This window comes from Conger conger, chromosome 3, assembly GCF_963514075.1.
Source record: "Conger conger chromosome 3, fConCon1.1, whole genome shotgun sequence".
Taxonomy (NCBI): Eukaryota; Metazoa; Chordata; class Actinopteri; order Anguilliformes; family Congridae; genus Conger; species Conger conger.
This window is the reverse complement of record NC_083762.1, coordinates 4,189,605-4,211,985: the sequence shown is the minus strand read 5'-3', so window position 1 is coordinate 4,211,985 and position 22,381 is coordinate 4,189,605. Positions and strand designations below refer to the sequence as shown.

General features: G+C 44.9%; 3 protein-coding genes and 1 long non-coding RNA gene across 8 annotated transcripts; 3 read left to right on the top strand and 1 right to left on the bottom strand.

The window, feature by feature from the left end:
- Positions 1-4,907: 4,907 nt before the first annotated feature.
- LOC133123188 (growth-regulated alpha protein-like) lies at positions 4,908-19,822 on the top strand. 2 transcript variants are annotated; one of them, XM_061233514.1, is made up of 4 exons: positions 4,908-5,059; positions 5,450-5,570; positions 6,076-6,159; positions 19,623-19,822. In XM_061233514.1, the coding sequence occupies exons 1-4, from the start codon at positions 5,002-5,004 to the stop codon at positions 19,681-19,683; spliced, it is 324 nt and encodes a 107-aa protein (XP_061089498.1). In that variant the 5' UTR covers positions 4,908-5,001; the 3' UTR covers positions 19,684-19,822. The 2 variants fall into 2 exon arrangements, with proteins under 2 accessions (XP_061089498.1, XP_061089497.1); XM_061233513.1 differs by lacking the exon at positions 19,623-19,822 and adding an exon at positions 6,339-6,670.
- On the top strand, positions 9,435-11,810 carry LOC133123189 (C-X-C motif chemokine 13-like). Of its 3 annotated transcripts, none has more exons than XM_061233515.1 (4): positions 9,435-9,583; positions 10,442-10,562; positions 11,016-11,096; positions 11,661-11,810. In XM_061233515.1, exons 1-4 carry the CDS (start codon positions 9,526-9,528, stop codon positions 11,686-11,688), a joined length of 288 nt encoding a protein of 95 aa, XP_061089499.1. In that variant the 5' UTR covers positions 9,435-9,525; the 3' UTR covers positions 11,689-11,810. The 3 variants fall into 3 exon arrangements, with proteins under 3 accessions (XP_061089499.1, XP_061089501.1, XP_061089502.1); XM_061233517.1 differs by lacking the exon at positions 9,435-9,583 and adding an exon at positions 10,038-10,207; XM_061233518.1 differs by lacking the exon at positions 9,435-9,583 and adding an exon at positions 10,048-10,162.
- Positions 19,390-21,407, bottom strand: LOC133123190 (uncharacterized). 2 transcript variants are annotated; one of them, XR_009708207.1, is made up of 4 exons: positions 21,285-21,402; positions 20,189-20,400; positions 19,946-19,996; positions 19,390-19,755 (listed from the first exon to the last, which is right to left on the bottom strand). It is a non-coding gene; the product is annotated as an uncharacterized LOC133123190 (long non-coding RNA). The 2 variants fall into 2 exon arrangements; XR_009708206.1 differs by having other exon boundaries at positions 20,189-21,407.
- Positions 20,170-22,381, top strand: LOC133123187 (growth-regulated alpha protein-like). The gene is made up of 4 exons (XM_061233512.1): positions 20,170-20,292; positions 20,654-20,774; positions 21,341-21,424; positions 21,771-22,381. The coding sequence occupies exons 1-4, from the start codon at positions 20,235-20,237 to the stop codon at positions 21,901-21,903; spliced, it is 396 nt and encodes a 131-aa protein (XP_061089496.1). The 5' UTR covers positions 20,170-20,234; the 3' UTR covers positions 21,904-22,381.

Genomic DNA, 22,381 nt, shown 5'->3' with positions numbered 1-22,381 from the left:
CATGCGCCTTAGGGGTGAGAGCATCTGTTGCGGCATTTCAGCAGCTGAATTGGGGAGTATTTCGTGACGCAGGATTACTGAGTTCAGCTAAATAACTGTGCTGAGTAAAAGCCGGAGCAGCTCTTTTAACTTCAGTTCACGGTCCGGATTCTGGAGGGTTCCTGAGTTTTACTTATATCCAGCTAACTCAGTAATCCTGCTTTGTGGGCTTTACTCAGTGCAGTTATCCAGCTAACTCAGTAATCCTGCTTTGTGGGCTTTACTCAGTGCAGTTATCCAGCTAACTCAGTAATCCTGCTTTGTGGGCTTTACTCAGTGCAGTTATCCAGCTAACTCAGTAATCCTGCTTTGTGGGTTTACTCAGTGCAGTTATCCAGCTAACTCAGTAATCCTGCTTTGTGGGTTTTACTCAGTGCAGTTATCCAGCTAACTCAGTAATCCTGCTTTGTGGGTTTACTCAGTGCAGTTATCCAGCTAACTCAGTAATCCTGCTTTGTGGGTTTACTCAGTGCAGTTATCCAGCTAACTCAGTAATCCTGCTTTGTGGGTTTACTCAGTGCAGTTATCCAGCTAACTCAGTAATCCTGCTTTGTGGGTTTTACTCAGTGCAGTTATCCAGCTAACTCAGTAATCCTGCTTTGTGGGTTTTACTCAGTGCAGTTATCCAGCTAACTCAGTAATCCTGTTTTGTGGGTTTTACTCAGTGCAGTTATCCAGCTAACTCAGTAATCCTGCTTTGTGGGTTTTACTCAGTGCAGTTATCCAGCTAACTCAGTAATCCTGCTTTGTGGGTTTTACTCAGTGCAGTTATCCAGCTAACTCAGTAATCCTGCTTTGTGGGTTTTACTCAGTGCAGTTATCCAGCTAACTCAGTAATCCTGCTTTGTGGGGTCTACTCAGTGCAGTTATCCAGCTAATTCAGTAATCCTGCTTTGTGGGGTCTACTCAGTGCAGTTATCCAGCTAATTCAGTAATCCTGCTTTGTGGGGTCTACTCAGTGCAGTTATCCAGCTAATTCAGTAATCCTGCTTTGTGGGGTCTACTCAGTGCAGTTATCCAGCTAATTCAGTAATCCTGCTTTGTGGGGTCTACTCAGTGCAGTTATCCAGCTAACTCAGTAATCCTGCTTTGTGGGGTCTACTCAGTGCAGTTATCCAGCTAACTCAGTAATCCTGCTTTGTGGGTTTCACTCAGTGCAGTTATCCAGCTAACTCAGTAATCCTGCTTTGTGGGGTCTACTCAGTGCAGTTATCCAGCTAACTCAGTAATCCTGCTTTGTGGGTTTACTCAGTGCAGTTATCCAGCTAACTCAGTAATCCTGCTTTGTGGGTTTACTCAGTGCAGTTATCCAGCTAACTCAGTAATCCTGCTTTGTGGGTTTACTCAGTGCAGTTATCCAGCTAACTCAGTAATCCTGCTTTGTGGGTTTTACTCAGTGCAGTTATCCAGCTAACTCAGTAATCCTGCTTTGTGGGTTTTACTCAGTGCAGTTATCCAGCTAACTCAGTAATCCTGTTTTGTGGGTTTTACTCAGTGCAGTTATCCAGCTAACTCAGTAATCCTGCTTTGTGGGTTTTACTCAGTGCAGTTATCCAGCTAACTCAGTAATCCTGCTTTGTGGGTTTTACTCAGTGCAGTTATCCAGCTAACTCAGTAATCCTGCTTTGTGGGTTTTACTCAGTGCAGTTATCCAGCTAACTCAGTAATCCTGCTTTGTGGGGTCTACTCAGTGCAGTTATCCAGCTAATTCAGTAATCCTGCTTTGTGGGGTCTACTCAGTGCAGTTATCCAGCTAATTCAGTAATCCTGCTTTGTGGGGTCTACTCAGTGCAGTTATCCAGCTAATTCAGTAATCCTGCTTTGTGGGGTCTACTCAGTGCAGTTATCCAGCTAATTCAGTAATCCTGCTTTGTGGGGTCTACTCAGTGCAGTTATCCAGCTAACTCAGTAATCCTGCTTTGTGGGGTCTACTCAGTGCAGTTATCCAGCTAACTCAGTAATCCTGCTTTGTGGGTTTCACTCAGTGCAGTTATCCAGCTAACTCAGTAATCCTGCTTTGTGGGGTCTACTCAGTGCAGTTATCCAGCTAACTCAGTAATCCTGCTTTGTGGGGTTTACTCAGTGCAGTTATCCAGCTAACTCAGTAATCCTGCTTTGTGGGGTCTACTCAGTGCAGTTATCCAGCTAACTCAGTAATCCTGCTTTGTGGGTTTTACTCGGTGCAGTTATCCAGCGAACTCAGTAATCCTGCTTTGTGGGGTCTACTCAGTGCAGTTATCCAGCTAACTCAGTAATCCTGCTTTGTGGGTTTTACTCGGTGCAGTTATCCAGCTAACTCAGTAATCCTGCTTTGTGGGGTTTACTCAGTGCAGTTATCCAGCTAACTCAGTAATCCTGCTTTGTGGGTTTTACTCAGTGCAGTTATCCAGCTAACTCAGTAATCCTGCTTTGTGGGTTTTACTCAGTGGAGTTATCCAGCTAACTCAGTAATCCTGCTTTGTGGGTTTTACTCAGTGCAGTTATCCAGCTAACTCAGTAATCCTGCTTTGTGGGTTTTACTCAGTGGAGTTATCCAGCTAACTCAGTAATCCTGCTTTGTGGGTTTTACTCAGTGCAGTTATCCAGCTAACTCAGTAATCCTGCTTTGTGGGTTTTACACAGTGGAGTTATCCAGCTAACTCAGTAATCCTGTTTTGTGGAACTGGTCCCCGGGCTGCTCTGGTGTGGGCAGGTTGGTGAGGGAGCACTGGTAACGCCTTGGTTTCGCACATGCCTCACCAGAACTGCTGCTAAAACAACAAGAGAGAGACACCACAAGGCACTACTGTGATAGAACAGTACTGCATGTCTCATATTTATACTGGTGCACCTTTGATTCCATTATTTGAGCAGGGCCAAAACTATGGGACTTACTATGGTACAGGCTGAAGCAGCAACATAAAAAACCGCACGACAGCCTCATGGTTTTGTAACCCCCATGGTTTTCCTATGGTTTGGCATCATCTTCCTTCGCATCACAGTTTCTTTGCGTCACTACAACATAGAGGGAGTCTGGAAACACATAGGGCCAGTTTCACAGACGCAGATTAAGCCCAGTCCGAGACCAAATTCATCTTTGAATGGTGATTCTTCTCACAAAGCTCAATTTAGTCCAGGACCAAAAGCTTAATCGGCGGTGAAGGTTTTCAGAGATCACGGTGCGCTGTCAAGATGCTCAGTTTCACCAACTCGGTCTGGAAATGTTGGTGATATCACGATCCTAAATTTAGCTGACCTTGAAAAGCCCGTCGGAGGGGAAGCAAACACGTTTCCCTCAAACCTGCAGCCGGGCCTGTTTCGGTTCTTTGCTGGGGAGGTGGTGCAGGAGTTGTGTTGACAGGAAGGGGCCTGAGCACAGCTACTGAGCCCAAACATCTGAGAGGAACTCAACACCCCTACACCTCTGAGAAACCTGCACACTCACCACTACTGTACACACACGCACACTCACACACACACACACACACACACACACACACACACACACACACACTCTCCAGTAATGTACACACTCACACACACACTCTCCACTACTGTACACACACACACACTCACACACACACACACACACTCTCCAGTAATGTACACACTCACACACACACACTCTCTCCAGTACTGTACACACACACACACACACACTCTCTCTCCAGTAATGAGCAAGACACCTAACCACCAAATGCTCTTGATGAGCTGGTTGGTGTGCATGGCAGCCAATCGCCATTGGTGTGTGAGCATTGTGTGTGAATGGATGGATGAGAAGCATCAGTTGAACAGTGCTTTGGATAAAGGCGCTATATAAATGCCAACCGTTTACCATTTGGTATTCAATGTGCAGATGCTGTCTCTCCAGGTGCCAAATCCAGGTTCAGAAAGTACAATTCCTCCCAGTTACTTTGTGCAACTCACCTGGATTTGCTTATTAGCTCAATTCCTCAGCGGGCCGGAAGGACTAATGAATGAAATCTGCTGGCTCACGGACGGAGAGAAACACATGGTGCGACTTTTACTTTCTGTCCCCTGGACTCTCCACATTACATTACAGTACAGTTATTTATCTGACGCTTTTATCCAAAGGGACTTACAGTTGATTAGACTAAGCATGGTACAGTCATTGTCATTATAGAGCAATGTGGGGTTAAAGGCCTTGCTCAAGGACCCAGCAACTGCATGGATATTATCATGTCTGCACCGGGGCTTGAAACAACAACCATCTGGGTCCCAGTCATGCACCCACAAAGTCCACTACAAGTGTTCCATCTGACAGATCCTGAAAGTGACTATTTTCAAGCAGCGAGGCTTGGTGTTTAATCAATGTGCAATAAAATTAATTAATAAAGCATAATCAAACCAGCAGTAATCAGGATCTCATTTTCTCAGTGTCTGCCTGACCTTTTACTGAATATATTTCACCTCTGTTACAGACTGCACTTGCTCTGGGCCTGTAACAAAGAGCAGAAATCTCTCTTGTCTTCATGTTGGCCTTTTAATATTAGTAATAATAATAATAATACAAAGGTGGCATTTTGCTTAGTTTTTTCTGACCTATTTTCCCTGAGTTTTACACAGGTACACAATTTCCATACAATTCAAGGAAACTGTTTGGCATAACAATTATTTTGTTGGTATCAAGCAAATAGCTGTTGCGTGGCATATTTTGACTGAAGAACAGAAAAGCAATTTTCGAGAATGTTTTTTTTTTCTAGAATGTTCTAGAATAATTCTGAGATCTGTTTCCACAGGGGTTAAGTTTCCAGAGAGCAGAATTTCCCCCAGAGAGAGAGACAGAGAGAGAGGGAGAGGCAGAGACAGAGAGGGAGAGGCAGAGACAGAAAGAGAGGCAGAGACAGAGAGCGGTGTATATAAACCCACAGCACCACCTCTCTCTGTCTCTCTCTCTTCATTAGTCTCACACTCACTCGCTCCGTCACTCCTGCACCACAGACGAGCCGCGTGACCCTCGCCATGATCGCTCGCCTCCTCCTGGTCCTCGCACTCATCGCCAGCCTGGCTTCCGCCGCCCGTACGTGACGCTCCATCCAATCTCTTCCTTTTAATGCGCGCTCCATCCTGCGCTCCCGGTCCCAATGCTTCCGCGGGGGCTTTTTACGGAGATCCTGACATCTAACAACTGACATTATTTTATTTTTTTAAAATGTTTTTTTAAAGTCATGTTATTTTTAGAAACAATTACAATTATTTCATTACAAGTGTGTTCGATGACAAGAACATGTTGCAGTAAAAAAAAATTCAAAAATATATATTTTTTATCATTTTAATTGAGTGTGCCTAATGTTCAGATAAATGCTGTAGAAGGCTCAGGGAAGCTGCAATTGAATGTCCTCCGGAGGTTAATTGATTTTTTTGGTGGTTTTTTAATGTACAAAGTTTTGTTTTGTTGTTTTGTTTCCAGCTGAGCAGTCCCGGGGGCAGTGTAAGTGTTTTCGAACCAGGAGCGGATTCGGGCCGACCTGGGCCATCCAGGACATGCAGATCTACCCTCCGTCCCAATTCTGTGGCAAAATGGAGATTGTGTAAGCCAAACCATCAGGTCTTTTACATTAGCTGATGCTTTTTTTCCAACTGGATGAGACTAACTGGATGAGACTAACCACCAGGGTCCCAGTTATGTACCTTAGCTTATTTTGACATACATTGTGTATATATCAATAATAACTGTAAATATGGTTAATATTGTATTTATATATATATATATATATATATATATATATATATATATATATATATATATAATATACAATATATAATATATAATATATAATATATAATATAATATAATCTATATATTGTAAATATCATATTGCTTATTGAAATATTCATACAGCATTGTTATCTATAGCACCAAAAAAACACAAAAAACATTTTACGGTATATTGTCGCATGTTGTATAACGTATTGACGTTTTGTAAGATAAACTCATGCACATTGCCGTAACTGTGGCTGATCCCGTTTGTGACCATACGTCACGTGTCCATGTTTCCTGTACGTTTTACCAACGTTTTCCCCGCGTTTCCGCAGCGTTCACCTCAAGAACGGGGTGCAGTACTGCCTGGACCCCAAAGCGAAGAAGGTCCAGGAGATGGTTCAGAAACTACAGAACAGGTTAGAGCGACACAGACGGCTCCTGAACATCCACATTTTATTATTATTATTAATATTATTATTATGATCAATAATCATTATTATAATAATCATCATCATCATTCATTTTATTTATAAACTTATTTATAATCGTTGTTAATTATTTCAACCAATCGGGTGACGGTTCTGTCTTTCTGCAGCAATTCTGCTCCCACCGTTTCCCCCGAGGACGGCTCTCCTGACCTCTGGGCTTCCGTCTGATGTCATCATCACTGACCAATCAGAACTGCGTCCTGAATAACTTTTGCCGTATTCCACATCCATGGCTAAAACCTTTGCAAAAAATAGAGCTATATTTCTATCGTATCGCAGAGCACTTTTATTTTGTTTGTGTGTATATATGATAAAGACATTAGCATACTTATGCTATTGTTGTTGCGTTTCATGCTTCTATCCTGTAAGCGATGTGTAATCTTTGATTACATTTTAAATACATTTTTTTAAAGTTTTTAAATAAAACTTGTGAAACTTACATGAGTGTATCGCGTCCTTTGTAAAGTGTCCGTGGTTCCATTTCAGTGGAGCTGTGAATCAACAAGGAATTTGTTAGCATTTTAGATGTTAATGTGTAGTTCATCAAACACACTTAAGAGCGGACGTCACATAAAACATCTAACATACATGGATACGGGTCTAGTGAGATGCCAGTACTTAGATCAATAACATTATGGATGCTGACTGTTTCAGCTAAAATTGACCGACACTGTCAAGAAGCAACACAAAGCTGGAGCTAATGTGTTGAGAGTCAGCGTCTCTTAATCAAAGTGAGATTGATTGTTGAATGAAGTGAAACAGAGCCCTCTTGTGGCAATTTGTGGAATAGATACATTTGCAATCGATATTCTTTGCCTGGGAACGCTGTTGAATTACATTACATTACATTACATTACAGGCATTCTGCGGGCACTCTGTTGAAGCGTTTCTTTTTTGCACTGTGTCCATTTATACAGTATACAGGTGTATGTATACTGAAGTAATTCTGGTTGAATCCCTTGCCCATGGTAGACTCAAAAATGATTGTGTAAATATTCGACCTATGACATAATGCTGGCTACATTACATTATTGCCATTTGGGCCCAAGGCTGCATGGAATTTATTGCGGCTTCACTGGCATTTGAACCACCAACCTTGCCTCTCCCAGTCATTTACCTTAACCACTACGCTACAGGCCGCCCATATGCCTAACATTTAATGCAGCCAATTTGAAGTTAACTAATCTCAGAAACTGCAGGTTTCTTTTCTGAAGGGAGTGAGGGACTGTACTTCTAGATTTGTGTTCCTTAACATTCTTCTAGGCGGCATGGATGGTGCAGTGGGTAGCACTGCCGCCTCACAGCAAGAAGGTCCTGGGTTTGAATCCCCGTCGGCCGGGGCCTCTCTGTGTGGAGTTTGCATGTTCTCCCCGTGTTTGCGTGGCTTTCCTTCCGGGTACTCTGGTTTCCTCCCACAGTCCAAAGACATGCAGGTTAGGCTGATTGGAGAGTCTAAATTGCCCATAGGTGTGAGTGAATGGTGTGTGTGCCCTGCGATGGACTGGTGACCTGTCCAGGGTGTATTCCTGCCTTTCGCCCAATGTATGCTGGGATAGGTTCAGCGTTCCAGCGACCCTGTTCAGGATAAGCGGGTTAAGATAATGAATGAATTAACTTTCTTCTAGATTTTGGTGGGAGAGGAGCGGGCCCTATGACAATGTGATCTCTGCATGCGGTTAGGTTTCTGGTCAGCCCTGCGGTAAAAAATCCAGTGATGTCACCTTAACTAGCTTGAGAATTGGTAAACTGGTATAGCTGGGTATGAGCTGGTCAACCAGCATGGCCAAACTGGTCATGAAGCTGGTCTAGATGGGTATGAGCTGGTCAACCAGCATGGCCAAGCTGGTCAAAAGCCGGTCTGAACTGGGCAACCAGCTACCAGCTGTGTCAAAACCTAGCTTGAGCTGTGTTTTTCAGCAGGGAGCACATTCCACATTACCTCACAGTTTCATACAGATTTGCTCATAACAGACTATCCACCAGTCGCAATGAATCGACATATGTTATGAATGTGCCAGAGTTACCGTTTAGTACTGCAGCTATGAGGGTCACAAGGCTTAGCAGCCACACATCCAGCACTGATAACAGAAGACCAGTTCAGGTTAACACCCTGTGTTTGAGTGTTAACGCATCGCATTACCGCAGCGTCGATTTGACAATGTCACAGTATGACGAGTTAGTTACAGTTATTTCCGTTACGCTTTTACCCAAAGCGTAAAAGCTTCATTTAAAAAATAAATGAAAAATAAATTAATAAATTAATAAATATATACAATTTTAAAGCGTGTTTTTTTACTTTCTTACCCCTGGACTTTCCACATTATATTAAAGTAAGTTGTTTAGCTGATGCTTATTATCCAAAGGGACTTCATTATGGAGCGATGCAGGTTTACAGCCTCGCTCAAGGGCCCAACAGCTGTGTGAATCTTATCGTGGCGACACCGGGGCTTGAACCATCAACCTTCCAGGGCTCAAGCACCTTAGCCACTAGGCTACAGGCTGACGACAACGTTGTAGTGCCTTTAATGTGTTACATATGTCCACTGGCATCCCATAAGCCAGGTTTGCCAAAGGCCTTAGCAAGGAACATTCCTAAATCATGAAACATCTTCTTTCACTTATCGTCACACTATGAGATTACTCTGCTTTCAGTTCCTCGTTGAGACATCCCTGTGAGATTACAGACACACGGACAGACAGTTTACAGACAGAAATGCAGATGGGCCACTGAATGGATGGGTAGACAAAATAAACAAGACAGACAAAATAGATAGATGGATGGAAGACAGGCAGACAGACAGACACATAGATACATAGATCGATTTTTTAATGTATAATATTGAAATGAATACTCTCAATCTGCTTCAATTTACATAGCTTGATTATCAGTCAGGCCTAACATTAAACAAATAATTGTTTTCTTTCATTCATTTAGCATTTTCATGGTTTAATATTACACTAAAAATCAGAATTAGTTTTTCCGCCCCCCCCCCCCCATTGAATTTGAGATTAGTGCCCTATTGTACAAGAGATTAAAATGCCACAACATAACTCCATTTGATGGCTGGGGGCATTTCAGGGGTAAAAATAGACGGGTGGAATGATTTCAGGGTGAATTTCTGACCACGGTGGGACTTCCTGTTTTTCACTGGTTTCAGTTTCCAGAGTGCTGACTTTCCCCCCGTTTGAGGGTGTGTGGAGGCCTGTATATAAGCGTCTCTCTGCGGCCACAGAGCATCACTCTCTCTGCCAGCACTCTGACATCCTCTGCAGCGGTGTAGGCCAGTGACCACCATGAACACCAACACACTTCTGCTCCTCTCTCTGGTGGTCTGTGCAACCTCTGCAATGAGTGAGTATCTCTCTCTCTCTCTCTCACTGTCTATCTCTCTCTCTCTCTCTCTCTCTCGCTGTCTATCTCTCTCTCTCGCTGTCAATCTCTCTCTCTGTCTCTCTCGTTCTCTCTCTCTTATTCTCTCTCTCTTGCTGTCAATCTCTCTCGATCTCACTCTCTCTCTCTCTCTGTCCATCTGTCTCGTTCTCTCTCTCTCTCTCTCGCTGTCTATCTCTCTCTCTCTCTCGCTGTCCATCTCTCTCTCTCGCTGTCAATCTCTCTATCTCTCTCTCTCGCTGTCAATCTCTCTCTATCTCTCTCTAGTTCTCTCTCTATCTCACTCTCTCTCTCGCTGTCCATCTGTCTCATTCTCTCTCTCTCTCGCTGTCCATCTCTCTCGTTCTCTCGCTGTCAATCTCTCTCTCTATCTCTCTCTCTCTTGCTGTCCATCTCTCTCTCTATCACTCTCTCTTGCTGTCCATCTCTCTCGTTCTCTCTTTCGAGTGTGAAGCACAAGTTTTCATGAGGACCTCTTAGATTCTGACGGTAGATGGACAATTAGGAAAGGCACTGTGCAAACCGAGAGATGTGGACTTGGTGATTACATCCCAACGACAAATTAATGTCTTTTTCTTTGCCTAGGTCTGTTTCAACTTTTTTGTTTTTGTTTCTTATATATTCTTTCATGATGATGATAGTTATCGTTATTATTATTATTATTACAACTCTTATAATTATTATAATTATTGTTATCATTATTGTCACTATTATTATCGTTATGATGATGATGATCATGGTGATGATTATGATTAATATGATGATTATGACTGTCATTAATGTGATTTTTAATAAGCCACCTGTCCCTCTTGTTCACAGGCATTATGGGCGGCACCACGCGCTGTCTGTGCCAAAGCTTTCGGGACGACCTGCCCCGCCGGCCCGTGAAACGCCTGGAGATCCTCCCGCCGTCCAACTCCTGCGACCAGATGGAGATCATGTGAGTGATGAGGGGGCTGCAGTCTGTCAGTCTTTCAGAAATCAAAACCTGTAGCGGCCTGTAGCGGCCTGTCGCGGCCTGTAGCGGCCTGTAGCGGCCTGTCGCGGCCTGTAGCGGCCTGTAGCGGCCTGTAGCGGCCTGTAGCGGCCTGTAGGGTAGTGGTTAAGCTAAATGACTGGGACCCGCAAGGTCAGTGGTTCAATCCCTAGTATAGCCACAATAAGATCCGCACAGCCGCTGGGCCCTTCAGCAAGGCCCTTAACCCTGCATTGCTCCGGGGGAGGATTGTCTCCTGCTTAGTCTAATCAACTGTACATCGCTCTGGATAAGAGCATCTGCCAAATGCCATTAATGTAATGTAATGTAACGCTAATATCTGGCAGTTGTAACCTCCGTTGCCATGGAATCGCACTGTGCATTACGGGAGCCAATCATCTCTCTGTGTTTCTCCAGTCTGCACCTGCGCAGTGGAACCCGGTTCTGTCTGAACCCAGAGGCAGAGAAGATCATCGAGGTGCTGAAAAAGCTCAGATCGTGAGTGGACATGAAGTCTTTTTCTCCATCTGTGTTCCTGATACTGAGGCTGAATGTACAGAGCAGTCTGTATGCATTCGGACAGTTAGGCCAATGGGCCATTTCCCCATTGGACTCCATTCATGTTTGAAAGCAGGTTACAAATATTTACGCTCATATACTCAGATGTTCAATCCAGGCTACATATATTTTTTATTAAAATGTCTTTTTTCCGAGGTACAATTTTTCCTCTTCTCGACACAGACAAAGATAGAGTTGTTTTTACTTTCCAAGAAATCCCATGTTCTCCCATCTGCACTACAGTCATGTCTTTCAGTATACCAAGAGGGGCATGTCATCCACGGCAGGAAACCAGACCGCTTCTTACGTTTCTGATATGCCTCTTTTGTTTGTGTTCTTTAAAACGCACATTACATTCTGACACAAGCAGTTATTTGTTGAGATTGGTTGAGGCCGTTTGTCTTGAGGGTTTTTCCAATGACACGGCCGACACGTATCTGATTGCACAACCCGTGTGTTCCATGTTCCATTGATGCTGATTGGTCCATTTCTGTCTCCTTACAGGAAGAGAGCCGCTTCTCAGAAGCCATGACAACCCTCCGATCAGACTCCTTCCTAAGCTAGTCTCCTCCTACTCTGAACTGCAACTTCCTGCTTCCTATAGCATATATAAATATGTACATTGTAAATGTATTGTTGCTTATTTTTAATTTATTCATGGTCTTTGTGTTAAATGCTTTGTGTAATAAATTACATTTCTGAGAAAAAACTGAATTAAAATATGGTATCTGTTCATGTACACACACACACACACACACACACAAACTGTAGTCTGTGACTGTTTATTTTTGTACTTCTCACCGGAAATGCTACCATCACAATAAATGCCTTGTGGTATTTCACAGAATTCAAGTGAACACTTGAACAAAATAAAATAATAATTTATCTCACAAACAATATATCACTGTGCAACACAAAAACAATCAAAGTATTTATTATGGTTGTCGTATCCAAAATTCAGTGCAAAATAAAATGTGAATTTTGTTTCCTTCAAAGAATATCAACGTGCTATAAGTGATACTTACCTGTAGCTACATGGCTAGATGCAGAAATGTACACAGTACGTGTGTATTGAATGTCACTGAGATATTCAAACCACCCTGTCTGGCACCAACAATCATTCCACGTTCAGAGTCAATTATTAAAATAATAAAATGAATTAGCTCAACGGGCAGCAGTGTACCATAATTAGCCATACATATATATATGTATATAGATATACTCTTTGAACTCTATTAGGTAGACCTGTACACCAGTTTGTTAATGCAAATATTTAATCAGCCAATCATGAGGCAGCAACTAAGTGCATAAAAGCATGCAGACATGGTCAAGAGGTTCAGCTGTTGTTCAGACCAAATGTCAGAATGTGATCAAAGTGACTTTGACCGTGGAATGATTGTTGCTGCCAGACAGGGTGGTTTGGATATCTCATAAACTGCCGATCTCCTGGGATTTTCATGCACAACAGTCTTTAACTGAGTTTTCAGAGTGAGCAGCAGTTCAGTGAGCGAAAACGCATGAGAGGGGTCAGAGGTGAAGGGCCAGACTGGTCAAAGCTCACAGGAAGGTGACAGTAATGCAAATTACCACACAGTACAACAGTGGCATGCAGAAGAGCATCTCTGAACACACAATGTGTCAAACCTCGTGGATAGACTACAGGAGCAGAAGACTAATAAGTCTCACACGTACCTAATAACTGGGCGGCACGGATGGTGCAGTGGGTAGCACTGCCGTCTCACAGCAAGGAGGTCCTGGGTTCAAATCCCGGTCAGACAGGGCCTCTCTGTGTGGAGTTTGCATGTTCTCCCCGTGTTCACGTGGCTTTCCTCCAGGTACTCCTGTTTCCTCCCACAGTCCAAAGACATGCAGGTTAGGCTGATTGGAGAGTCTAAATTGCCCATAGGTGTGTGTGTGCCCTGCGATGGACTGGTGACCTGTCCAGGGTGTATTCCTGCCTTTCGCCCAATGTATGCTGGGATAGGCTCCAGCCCCCCTGTGACCCTGTTCAGGATAAGCGGGTTAAGATAATGAATCCATCCCCTCTCCCCTCCTACAATCTATATCTGAGGACATTCTCCCTTTTCTCTCCTCTCTAATCAACACCTCCCTCTCTTCCGGCACCATGCCCTCTTCCCTGAAGAGGGCCAGAGTCACTCCCCTCCTCAAAAAACCTACTCTTGATCCCTCTGCCCTGAACAACTACCGGCCTGTCTCTCTTCTTCCCTTTCTCGCTAAAACCCTGGAACGGGCGGTCTGCTCCCAACTGTCCACTTATCTTCTCCACAACAATCTCCATGACCCCAACCAGTCTGGCTTCAAGAGTGGCCACTCCACTGAAACCGCCCTGCTCGCGGTCACTGAGGCACTCCACTCTGCTAAAGCCAAATCCCTCTCCTCTGTCCTCATCTACCTTGACCTGTCGGCCGCCTTCGATACAGTCAACCATGAGATTCTGCTCTCATCGCTGTCTGGGATGGGTGTCACAGGTTCTGCACTCGCTTGGTTTTCCTCCTACCTCTCTGGTCGCTCCTACCAGGTGACTTGGAGGGGCTCAGTCTCTGACTCTCACCCCCTACAAACTGGCGTCCCGCAGGGCTCAGTTCTTGGGCCTCTCCTCTTCTCGCTATACACCATGTCTCTTGGTTCTGTTATCTCTTCCCATGGCTTTTCTTATCATTCTTACGCTGATGACACCCAACTCTTTATTTCCTTCCCCCCCGACACCCAAGTCACCACACAGATCTCTGCCTGCTTGGCTGATATCTCTGTGTGGATGACTTCCCACCACCTGATGCTCAACCTTGCCAAAACTACATCCCTGCTAACTCTCTGTCAATTGACCTCTCACTGACTGTTGAGGACTTTGTAGTTTCCTCCTCCCGTACGGCAAAGAATCTTGGGGTGACTCTTGATAACTGCCTCACCCTGGCTCAACAAGTATCCTCCACTGCCAGAACCTACAGGTTCTTTCTGTATAATATACGCCGTATCCGTCATCTCCTGACGGAGAAAGCCACCCAGCTCCTAGTCCAGGCGCTCGTCATTTCCCGCCTGGATTACTGCAACTCCCTCCTAGCCGGTCTCCCAGCGTGTGCCATCAAGCCCCTCCAGCTGGTCCAGAATGCTGCAGCCCGCCTGATCACCAGTCAGCCCAGGTCGGCTCATGTCACCCCGCTTCTCACTGGCCGCCACTGGCTTCCTATTGCCGCACACATCCGATTCAAGGCCCTAGTGTTGGTATTTCAGGCTGCTAAGACCTTACATACAATCCTTGATCACTCCCTACTCCCCAGCTAGACCACTCCGGTCTGCCAGCTCTGGTCGCCTTATGGTTCCCTCTCTACGTGCACCGTGCGGTCGAGCTGCACGTTCACGCCTGTTTTCCGGTCTGGTTCCTCAGTGGTGGAATGACTTGCCTACCACTGTCAGGACAGCAGAATCCCTCTCCCTATTTCGATGCAGACTCAAAACTCTACCTTAGTCCTCCCTCCTGATTTCCCCCGCCCCCCCTTTCTGATATTACATTACATTACATTATTGGCATTTGGCAGACGCTCTTATCCAGAGCGACGTACAACAAAGTGCATACCCATAACCAGGGATAAGTTCGCTGAAAGACCCTAGAGGTAAGTACAATTTCAACTGCTACCTGTACAACAAAGATAAGGACAAGTGCCATTTTTTTTTTTTTTTTTTTTTTTTTTTGAATAAACAAACAAACAGAGCAAAAGTCACCAAAGTTAACTATCCAAACACTGCTTACCTAGCCAACTAAAAATACCGATACACAAAGCGAGTCACAGAGACAACAATTAAGGTTCACAGGGAGGTAGGGAGGGATGGGGAGAGGTGCTGCTTGAAGAGGTGTGTCTTCAGCTTGCACTTGAAGGTGGGGAGAGATTCTATAGTTCTGACCTCAACGGGGAGTTCGTTCCACCACCGTGGAGCCAGAACAGATGGTAGTCGTGAGCGTGAGGTGGAGGTTCTGAGAGGGGGAGGTGCCAAGCGGCCTGTGGAGGCTGAACGAAGAGCTTTAACTGCTTGGAAGGCTAGCACCAATGTTTTGAATTTGATGCGAGCCATGACAGGCAGCCAGTGGAGGGAAGTAAGCAGGGGGGTGACATGTGAGTATTTGGGAAGGTTGAAGACCAGACGAGCTGCTGCATTCTGGATGAGTTGGAGGGGTCTGATGGCGGACGCTGGGAGGCCAGCCAAGAGGGAATTGCAGTAGTCCAGGCGGGACAGAACCATCGCTTGGACCAGGAGCTGGGTCGAGTAGGGGGTGAGAAAGGGGCGGATTCTCCGTATGTTGTATAGGAAGAACCTGCAAGACCGGGTCACCGCCGCAATGTTCTCTGAAAGGGACAGTCTGCTGTCCATTACCACGCCGAGGTTCCTTGCACTGGGTGACGGCGTGAGTGTGGTATCCCCGAGGGAAATGGAGAGATCCAGATGGGGAGAGGTATTAGCAGGGATGAATATCATTTCAGTTTTACCTGGGTTGAGCTTTAGATGGTGGTTGTCCATCCAGCTCTGGATGTCCCTCAGGCAAGCAGAGATACGGGCTGAAACCTGCGTATCAGACGGCGGGAACGAGACGAAGAGTTGGGTAGCGTCCGCATAGCAGTGGTAGGATAGCCCATGTGCAGTGATCACAGGGCCAAGGGAGCGAGTGTAGAGAGAAAAAAGAAGTGGGCCAAGGACTGAGCCCTGGGGAACTCCTGTGGCGAGGGGCCGAGGTGTCGATACCGAACCAGCCCAGGCAACCTGGAAGGAGCGACCAGAGAGGTAGGACTCAATCCAGTCCAGGGCTGTGCCACAGATGCCCGTTGCTGACAGGGCAGACAGGAGGATGGAGTGATCCACAGTGTCGAAGGCAGCAGAGAGATATAGAAGAATGAGGACAGAGGAGAGGGAGGCTGCTCGTGCGGCATGAAGCGACTCACTGACGGAGAGGAGCGCAGTCTCTGTCGAGTGGCCCGATCTGAAGCCAGACTGATGGGGGTCTAGCAGGTTGTTGTTAGAAAAGAAGGAAGAAAGTTGAGTAGAAGCGGCTCGTTCTATAGTTTTAGAAAGGAAAGGAAGAAGAGATACCGGGCGGTAGTTCTGGATGATGGAGGGATCCAGGGTAGGCTTTTTTAGCAGCGGAGTGATGTGGGCCCTCTTGGAGGATGCCGGAAAACAGCCGGAAGACAGGGAGGAGTTGATAAGGGAGGTGACAAATGGGAGAATGTCAGGTGTGATAGTTTGGAGAAGAGAAGAGGGGATAGGGTCAAGGGCACAGGTTGTAGGGCGGTGGCAGAGCAGGAGTTGAGAAACATCAGAGTCTGTAAGGGGGGAGAAAGTGGAAAAGGAAGGGATGGGCCTAGAGGGGGGGAAGGGCACAGTGAGGGGGGCGGTGGTTGTAAAGGATCTACGGATGACTGTGACCTTCTCATCGAAGAAATCAGCAAAGTCATCAGCAGCGAAGGAGGACTGAGGAGGAGGAGGTGGTGCGTTGAGGAGAGAGGAGAAAATGGAGAAAAGTTTCCGGGGGTTAGAAGCAGAGTTCTGAATTTGTGTTTGATAGTATTTTGCATTGGCGGCAGTGACATCGGAAGAGAATGCCGCCAGGAGAGACTGGTAAGTCATGAGGTCGGAAGCGTCTCTGGATTTCCCCCACTTCCTCTCCGCTGCGCGGAGGCTGGCCCTGGAGGTACGGAGGGTGTCAGATATCCAAGGACTGGGAGGGGATGTGCGAGGTGGCTTTGAGACAGGGGGACAGAGAGAGTCAAAGGCGGAGGAGAGAGATGAAAGGAGGGTGGCAGATGCAGAGTCAGCGGGGAGTTTGGAGAAGGATTCGAGAGGGGGGAGTGAGGCGGTGACGGTGCTGGCAAAGGAAGAGGGTGAGAGGGAGCGGAGGTTACCGCGGGCTGAGGAAGGGTAGGTGGGAGGAGGGGGAGGAGGATGGGGAGGAAGAGGGAGGGAGAATGAGATGAAGTGGTGATCAGATGTATGCAGAGGGGTAACCGTGAAATTGGAGCATGAGCAGTTCCTTACAAAGACAAGGTCGAGGACATTGCCCGCCTTGTGGGTTGGAGGAGAGTGTTGCAGGGAGAGGCCGAAGGAGTGGATTAGCGGTAGGAAGGCAGCAGACTGGGAGGCTTCTAGGTGGATGTTGAAGTCTCCAAGGAGAATCAGTGGGGTGCCATCCTCCAAGGAGAATCAGTGGGGTGCCATCCTCAGGGAAGGAGCTGGGAAGGGTGTCTAGCTCATCAAGGAAGTTTCCCAGGGGCCCTGGAGGACGGTAGATAACTGCAATGAAAAGGTTAGTAGGGTAGGATACTGCAACAGAATGGAATTCAAAAGTGGATATGGACAGGTCAGAGAGGGGGAGAACAGAGAATTTCCACGAGGGGGAAATTAAATATCCCTAGACTCATTGTCTAACCCAAAAAAAAAAACCAAAAAAAAAGTTTTACACTTATGATGACGACTATATGTTTAGAACAGCATTCCATGTGTATTTTCCTAGTTATGGATGTGATGCTTTGATTGTGGTAGAAACTATGCACTTGTAAGTCACTTTGGATTAAAAGTGTCTGCCAAATTATAAAAATGTAAATGTAAATGTGTTCATGTGGGTTTCCTCCAGGTACTCCTGTTTCCTCCCACAGTCCAAAGACACGCAGGTTAGGCTGATTGGAGAGTCTAAATTGCCCGTGGGTATGAGTGTGTGAGTGAATGGTGTGTGTGCCCTGTGTTGGACTGGCGACCTGTCCAGGGTGTATTCCTGCCTTTCACCCAATGTATGCTGGGATAGGCTCCAGCCCCCCTGCAACCCTGTTCAGGATAAGCAGCTTAAGATAATGGATGGATGGATGGACATACCTAAGTGCTCACTGAGTGGATATAGTGTATATTATAAATATACTGTATGTCTATTAGAATTATTGCCTGTGTGTATGCTTCATTGTGTTCTATTTGCTAAAACAGTTTACCTGCTGCTTCTCAGTGGTTTTTTCCCACATATGGAACTGTACTTCCCTCTCGGGTTTTCAGCGCACTTGCTCCTCGGTTGTTGTCGCTCACTCTCCTGTACGTCTCTCTGAATGAGAGCATCTGCTAAACGCCTGCAATGTAATCTGATGTAACGTGATGCTTCCAGCTCCACATGAGCGTAGCGTGTCGCTGTAAAAAAATAGCCTGTCGGATATTATGTTTTTAAAAGGACGTTCTGAGTAAACGTGAGAGTTTCCTGAGGAAAGTTGTGCATCAAACTGTGGTGGGATGTAGCACATGGGGCAGAGGGGGCTGACGTAGGTGTTAGCATGTGGGTTTGTGGTGGAACAGAGGAGACGGCCCTCTGCACAGTGCAACCTCTCTAAAATGGCTGCATGGAGTGGATTAGGGTGCACAGTACAACCTCTCTAACATGGCTGCAGAGAGCAGAATTTCCCCCAGAGAGAGAGAGGGAGAGGCAGAGACAGAGAGAGAGAGAGAGAGGTGTATATAAACTCACAGCACCACCTCTCTCTGTCTCTCTCTCTTCATTAGTCTCACACTCACTCGCTCCGTCACTCCTGCACCACAGACGAGCCACGTGACCCTCGCCATGATCACTCGCCTCCTCCTGGTCCTCAGACCAGATGGTGTCGGTACAGATGCCAAATCAGATGTTATTACAAAATAATTATACTAATTATTAACATACATTGTGTATATATCAATATTAACTGTAAATATTGTATATTGTATATATATATATATATATATATAATATAATATAATATACCTCCCTGTGAACCTTAATTGTTGTCTTTGCGATTTACTTTGTGTATCGGTATTTTTAGTTGGCTAGGTAAGCAGTGTTTGGATAGGTAAGTTTGGTCACTTTTGCTTTGTTGTTTGTTTGTTTATTTGTTCGTAAAAAAAAAAAAAAGAAAGAAAAAAAAAAAGGCCCTGGTCCTTATCTTTGTTGTACGGGTAGCAGTTGAAATTGTACTTCCCTCTAGGGTCTTTCAGCGCACTTATCCCTGGTTACGGGTATGCACTTTGTGCACTGTGGCTGATCCCGTTTGTGACCATACATCACGTGTCCGTGTTTCCTGTACGTTTTCCCAACGTTTTCCCCGCGTTTCTGCAGCGTTCACCTCAAGAACGGGATGCAGTACTGCCTGGACCCCAAAGCAAAGAAGGTCCTGGAGATCATTCAGAAACTGCAGAACACGTGAGAGCGACACAGACGGCAGGCTCCTGAACATCCACATTTCATTATTATTATTATTATTATTATTATTATTATTATTATTATAATCATCATCATCATCATTCATTTTATTTATAAACTGCTTTTCCCACGCTGCATAAACAGTAAAATAGCACGGGTAAAACACAGACTACATGGAACTTTAAATGGTGTTCTGGCACATAATCGTTGTTAATGATTTCAACCTATCGGGTGACGGTTCTGTCTTTCTGCAGGGATTCTGCTCCCACCGTTTCTCCCGAGGACGGCTCTACTGACCTCTGGGCTCCCGTCTGATGTCATCATCACTGACCAATCAGAACTGCTTCCTGAATAACTTTTGCCGTATTCCATATCCATGGCTGAAACCTTTGCAAAAAAAGAGCTATATTTTTGTCGTATCGCAGAGCACTTTTATTTTGTTTGTGTGTATATATGATAAAGTCATTAGCATACTTATGCTATTGTTGTTGCGTTTCATGCGTCTATCTTGTAAGAGATGTGTAATCTTTGATTCAATTTTAAATACATTTTTTTAAATAAAACTTGTGAGACTTACATAAGTGTATCGCGTCCTTTGTAAAGTGTCCGTGGTTCCATTTCAGTGGAGCTGTGAATCAACAAGGAATTTGTTAGCATTTTAGATGTTAATGTGCAGAGAACAGAATTTCCCCCAGAGAGAGACAGAGAGAGAGAGGGAGAGGCAGAGACAGAGAGAGAGAGGCAGACAGAGAGAGGTGTATATAAACCCACAGCACCACCTCTCTCTGTCTCTCTCTCTCTTTATTAGTCTCACACTCACTCGCTCCGTCACTCCTGCACCACAGACGAGCCGCGTGACCCTCGCCATGATCGCTCGCCTCCTCCTGGTCCTCGCGCTCATCGCCAGCCTGGCTTCCGCCGCCCGTACGTGACGCTCCATCCAATCTCTTCGTTTTAATGCGCGCTCCATCCTGCGCTCCCGGTCCCAATGCTTCCGCGGGGGCTTTTTACGGAGATCCTGACATCTAACAACTGACATTATTTAAAACAATAATAAAAAGTCATGTTATTTTTAGAAAATAATTTAGTGTTTTGGATGACAAGAAGATGTTGCAGTAAAAATATATTTTTTAAATATATATTTTATATAATTTTAATTGAGTGTGCCTTATGCTAAGATAAATGCTGTATAGGGCTCAGGGAAGCTGCAATTCCTCCGGAGGTTAATAGTTTTTTTGGTGGTTTTTTTAATGTACTAAGTTTTGTTTTGTTGTTTCGTTTCCAGCTGAGCCGTCCCGGGGGCAGTGTACGTGTTTTCGAACCAGGAGCAGACTCGGGCCGACCTGGGCCATCCAGGACATGCAAATCTACCCTCCGTCCAAATTCTGCAAAAACATTGAGATTGTGTAAGCCAAACCATCAGGTCTTTTACATTACGGTGGAAGGCAATTATTTAGCCAAACTATCAGGTCTTTTACATTACGGTGGAGGGCTGATTATTTAGCTGATGCTTTTTTTCCAACTACAGTTCCTACAGTTGATGAGACTAAACACCAGACTTCCGGGTCCCAGTTATGTACCTTAGCTTATATACCTCAGACCAGATGGTGTCCTACAGATGCCAAATCAGATGTTATTACAAAATAATTCTACTAATTATTGACATACATTGTGTATATATCAATATTAACTGTAAATATTGTAAATATTGTATATATAATATAATATAATATATTGTATATATTGTAAATATCATATTGCTTATTGAAATATCCATACAGCATTGTTATCTATAGTACAAAAAAAAAAAAATCATTTTACGGTATATTGTCGCATGTTATATAACGCATTGACATTTTGTAAGATAAACTCGTGCACATTGCCGTAACTGTGGCTGATCCCGTTTGTGACCATACATCACGTGTCCATGTTTCCTGTACGTTTTCCCAACGTTTTCCCCGCGTTTCCGCAGCGTTCACCTCCAGAACGGGGTGCAGTACTGCCTGGACCCCAAAGCGAAGAAGGTCCAGGAGATCGTTCAGAAACTGCAGAACAGGTGAGAGCAACACAGACGGCAGGCTCCTGAACATCCACATTTTATTATTATTATTATTATTATTATTATTATTATTATTATTATTATTATCAATAATCATTATTATAATAATCATCATCATCAATAATCATGATTATAATAATCATCATCATCATTAATTTTATTTATAAACTGCTTTTCCCACCCTGCATAAACAGTAAAACAGCACGGGTAAAACACAGACTACATGGAACTTTAAATGGTGTTCTTTTTCTCAGCGTCCCATGTTAGCGTTGAACAGCATGTCTGGTACATAATCGTTGTTAATGATTTCAACCAATCGGGTGACGGTTCTGTCTTTCTGCAGGAATTCTGCTCCCACCGAGGACTCTGCTGACCTCTGGGCTACTGAGATTCTGGGATTCACGGGGCGACATGGCTCAGGCAGTGAGAACAGTCTCGTCGGGCTGTGTCGAAGTGTCCCTGAGCAAGACACCTAACCCCCAAATGCTCCTGACGAGCCGGTCGGCGCCTTGCATGGCAGGCAATCGCCGTCGGTGTGTGAATGTGTGTATGGAGAAGCATCAATTGTACAGCGCTTTGGACAAAGGCGCTATATAAATGCCAACCGTTTACCATTTACCATTCTACTCCCACCGTTTCTCCCAAGGACGGCTCTACTGACCTCTGGGCTCCCGTCTGATGTCATCATCACTGACCAATCAGAACTGCTTCCTGAATAACTTTTGCCGTATTCCATATCCATGGCTGAAACCTTTGCAAAAACAGAGCTATATTTCTGACTTATCGCAGAGCACTTTTATTTTGTGTGTGTGTATATATGATAAAGTCATTAGCATACTTATGCTATTGTTGTTGCGTTTTATGCTTCTATCCTGTAAGCGATGTGTAATCTTTGATTCAATTTTAAATACATTTTTAAAAAGTTTTGAAATAAAACTTGTGAAACGTACATAA

Bases quoted from the DNA above. Each gene is read 5' to 3' on its own strand.
- LOC133123187 (XM_061233512.1), top strand. From the start codon at position 20,235: ATGATCGCTCGCCTCCTCCTGGTCCTCGCGCTCATCGCCAGCCTGGCT. The intron at 20,293-20,653 runs GTACGTGACGCT...TTTCGTTTCCAG, and splicing joins CAGCCTGGCTTCCGCCGCCC to CTGAGCCGTCCCGGGGGCAG. The intron at 20,775-21,340 runs GTAAGCCAAACC...GCGTTTCCGCAG, and splicing joins TGCAAAAACATTGAGATTGT to CGTTCACCTCCAGAACGGGG.
- LOC133123189 (XM_061233515.1), top strand. From the start codon at position 9,526: ATGAACACCAACACACTTCTGCTCCTCTCTCTGGTGGTCTGTGCAACC. The intron at 10,563-11,015 runs GTGAGTGATGAG...GTGTTTCTCCAG, and splicing joins TGCGACCAGATGGAGATCAT to TCTGCACCTGCGCAGTGGAA. The intron at 11,097-11,660 runs GTGAGTGGACAT...GTCTCCTTACAG, and splicing joins GTGCTGAAAAAGCTCAGATC to GAAGAGAGCCGCTTCTCAGA.
- LOC133123188 (XM_061233514.1), top strand. From the start codon at position 5,002: ATGATCGCTCGCCTCCTCCTGGTCCTCGCACTCATCGCCAGCCTGGCT. The intron at 5,571-6,075 runs GTAAGCCAAACC...GCGTTTCCGCAG, and splicing joins TGTGGCAAAATGGAGATTGT to CGTTCACCTCAAGAACGGGG. The intron at 6,160-19,622 runs GTTAGAGCGACA...GTCTTTCTGCAG, and splicing joins GTTCAGAAACTACAGAACAG to GGATTCTGCTCCCACCGTTT.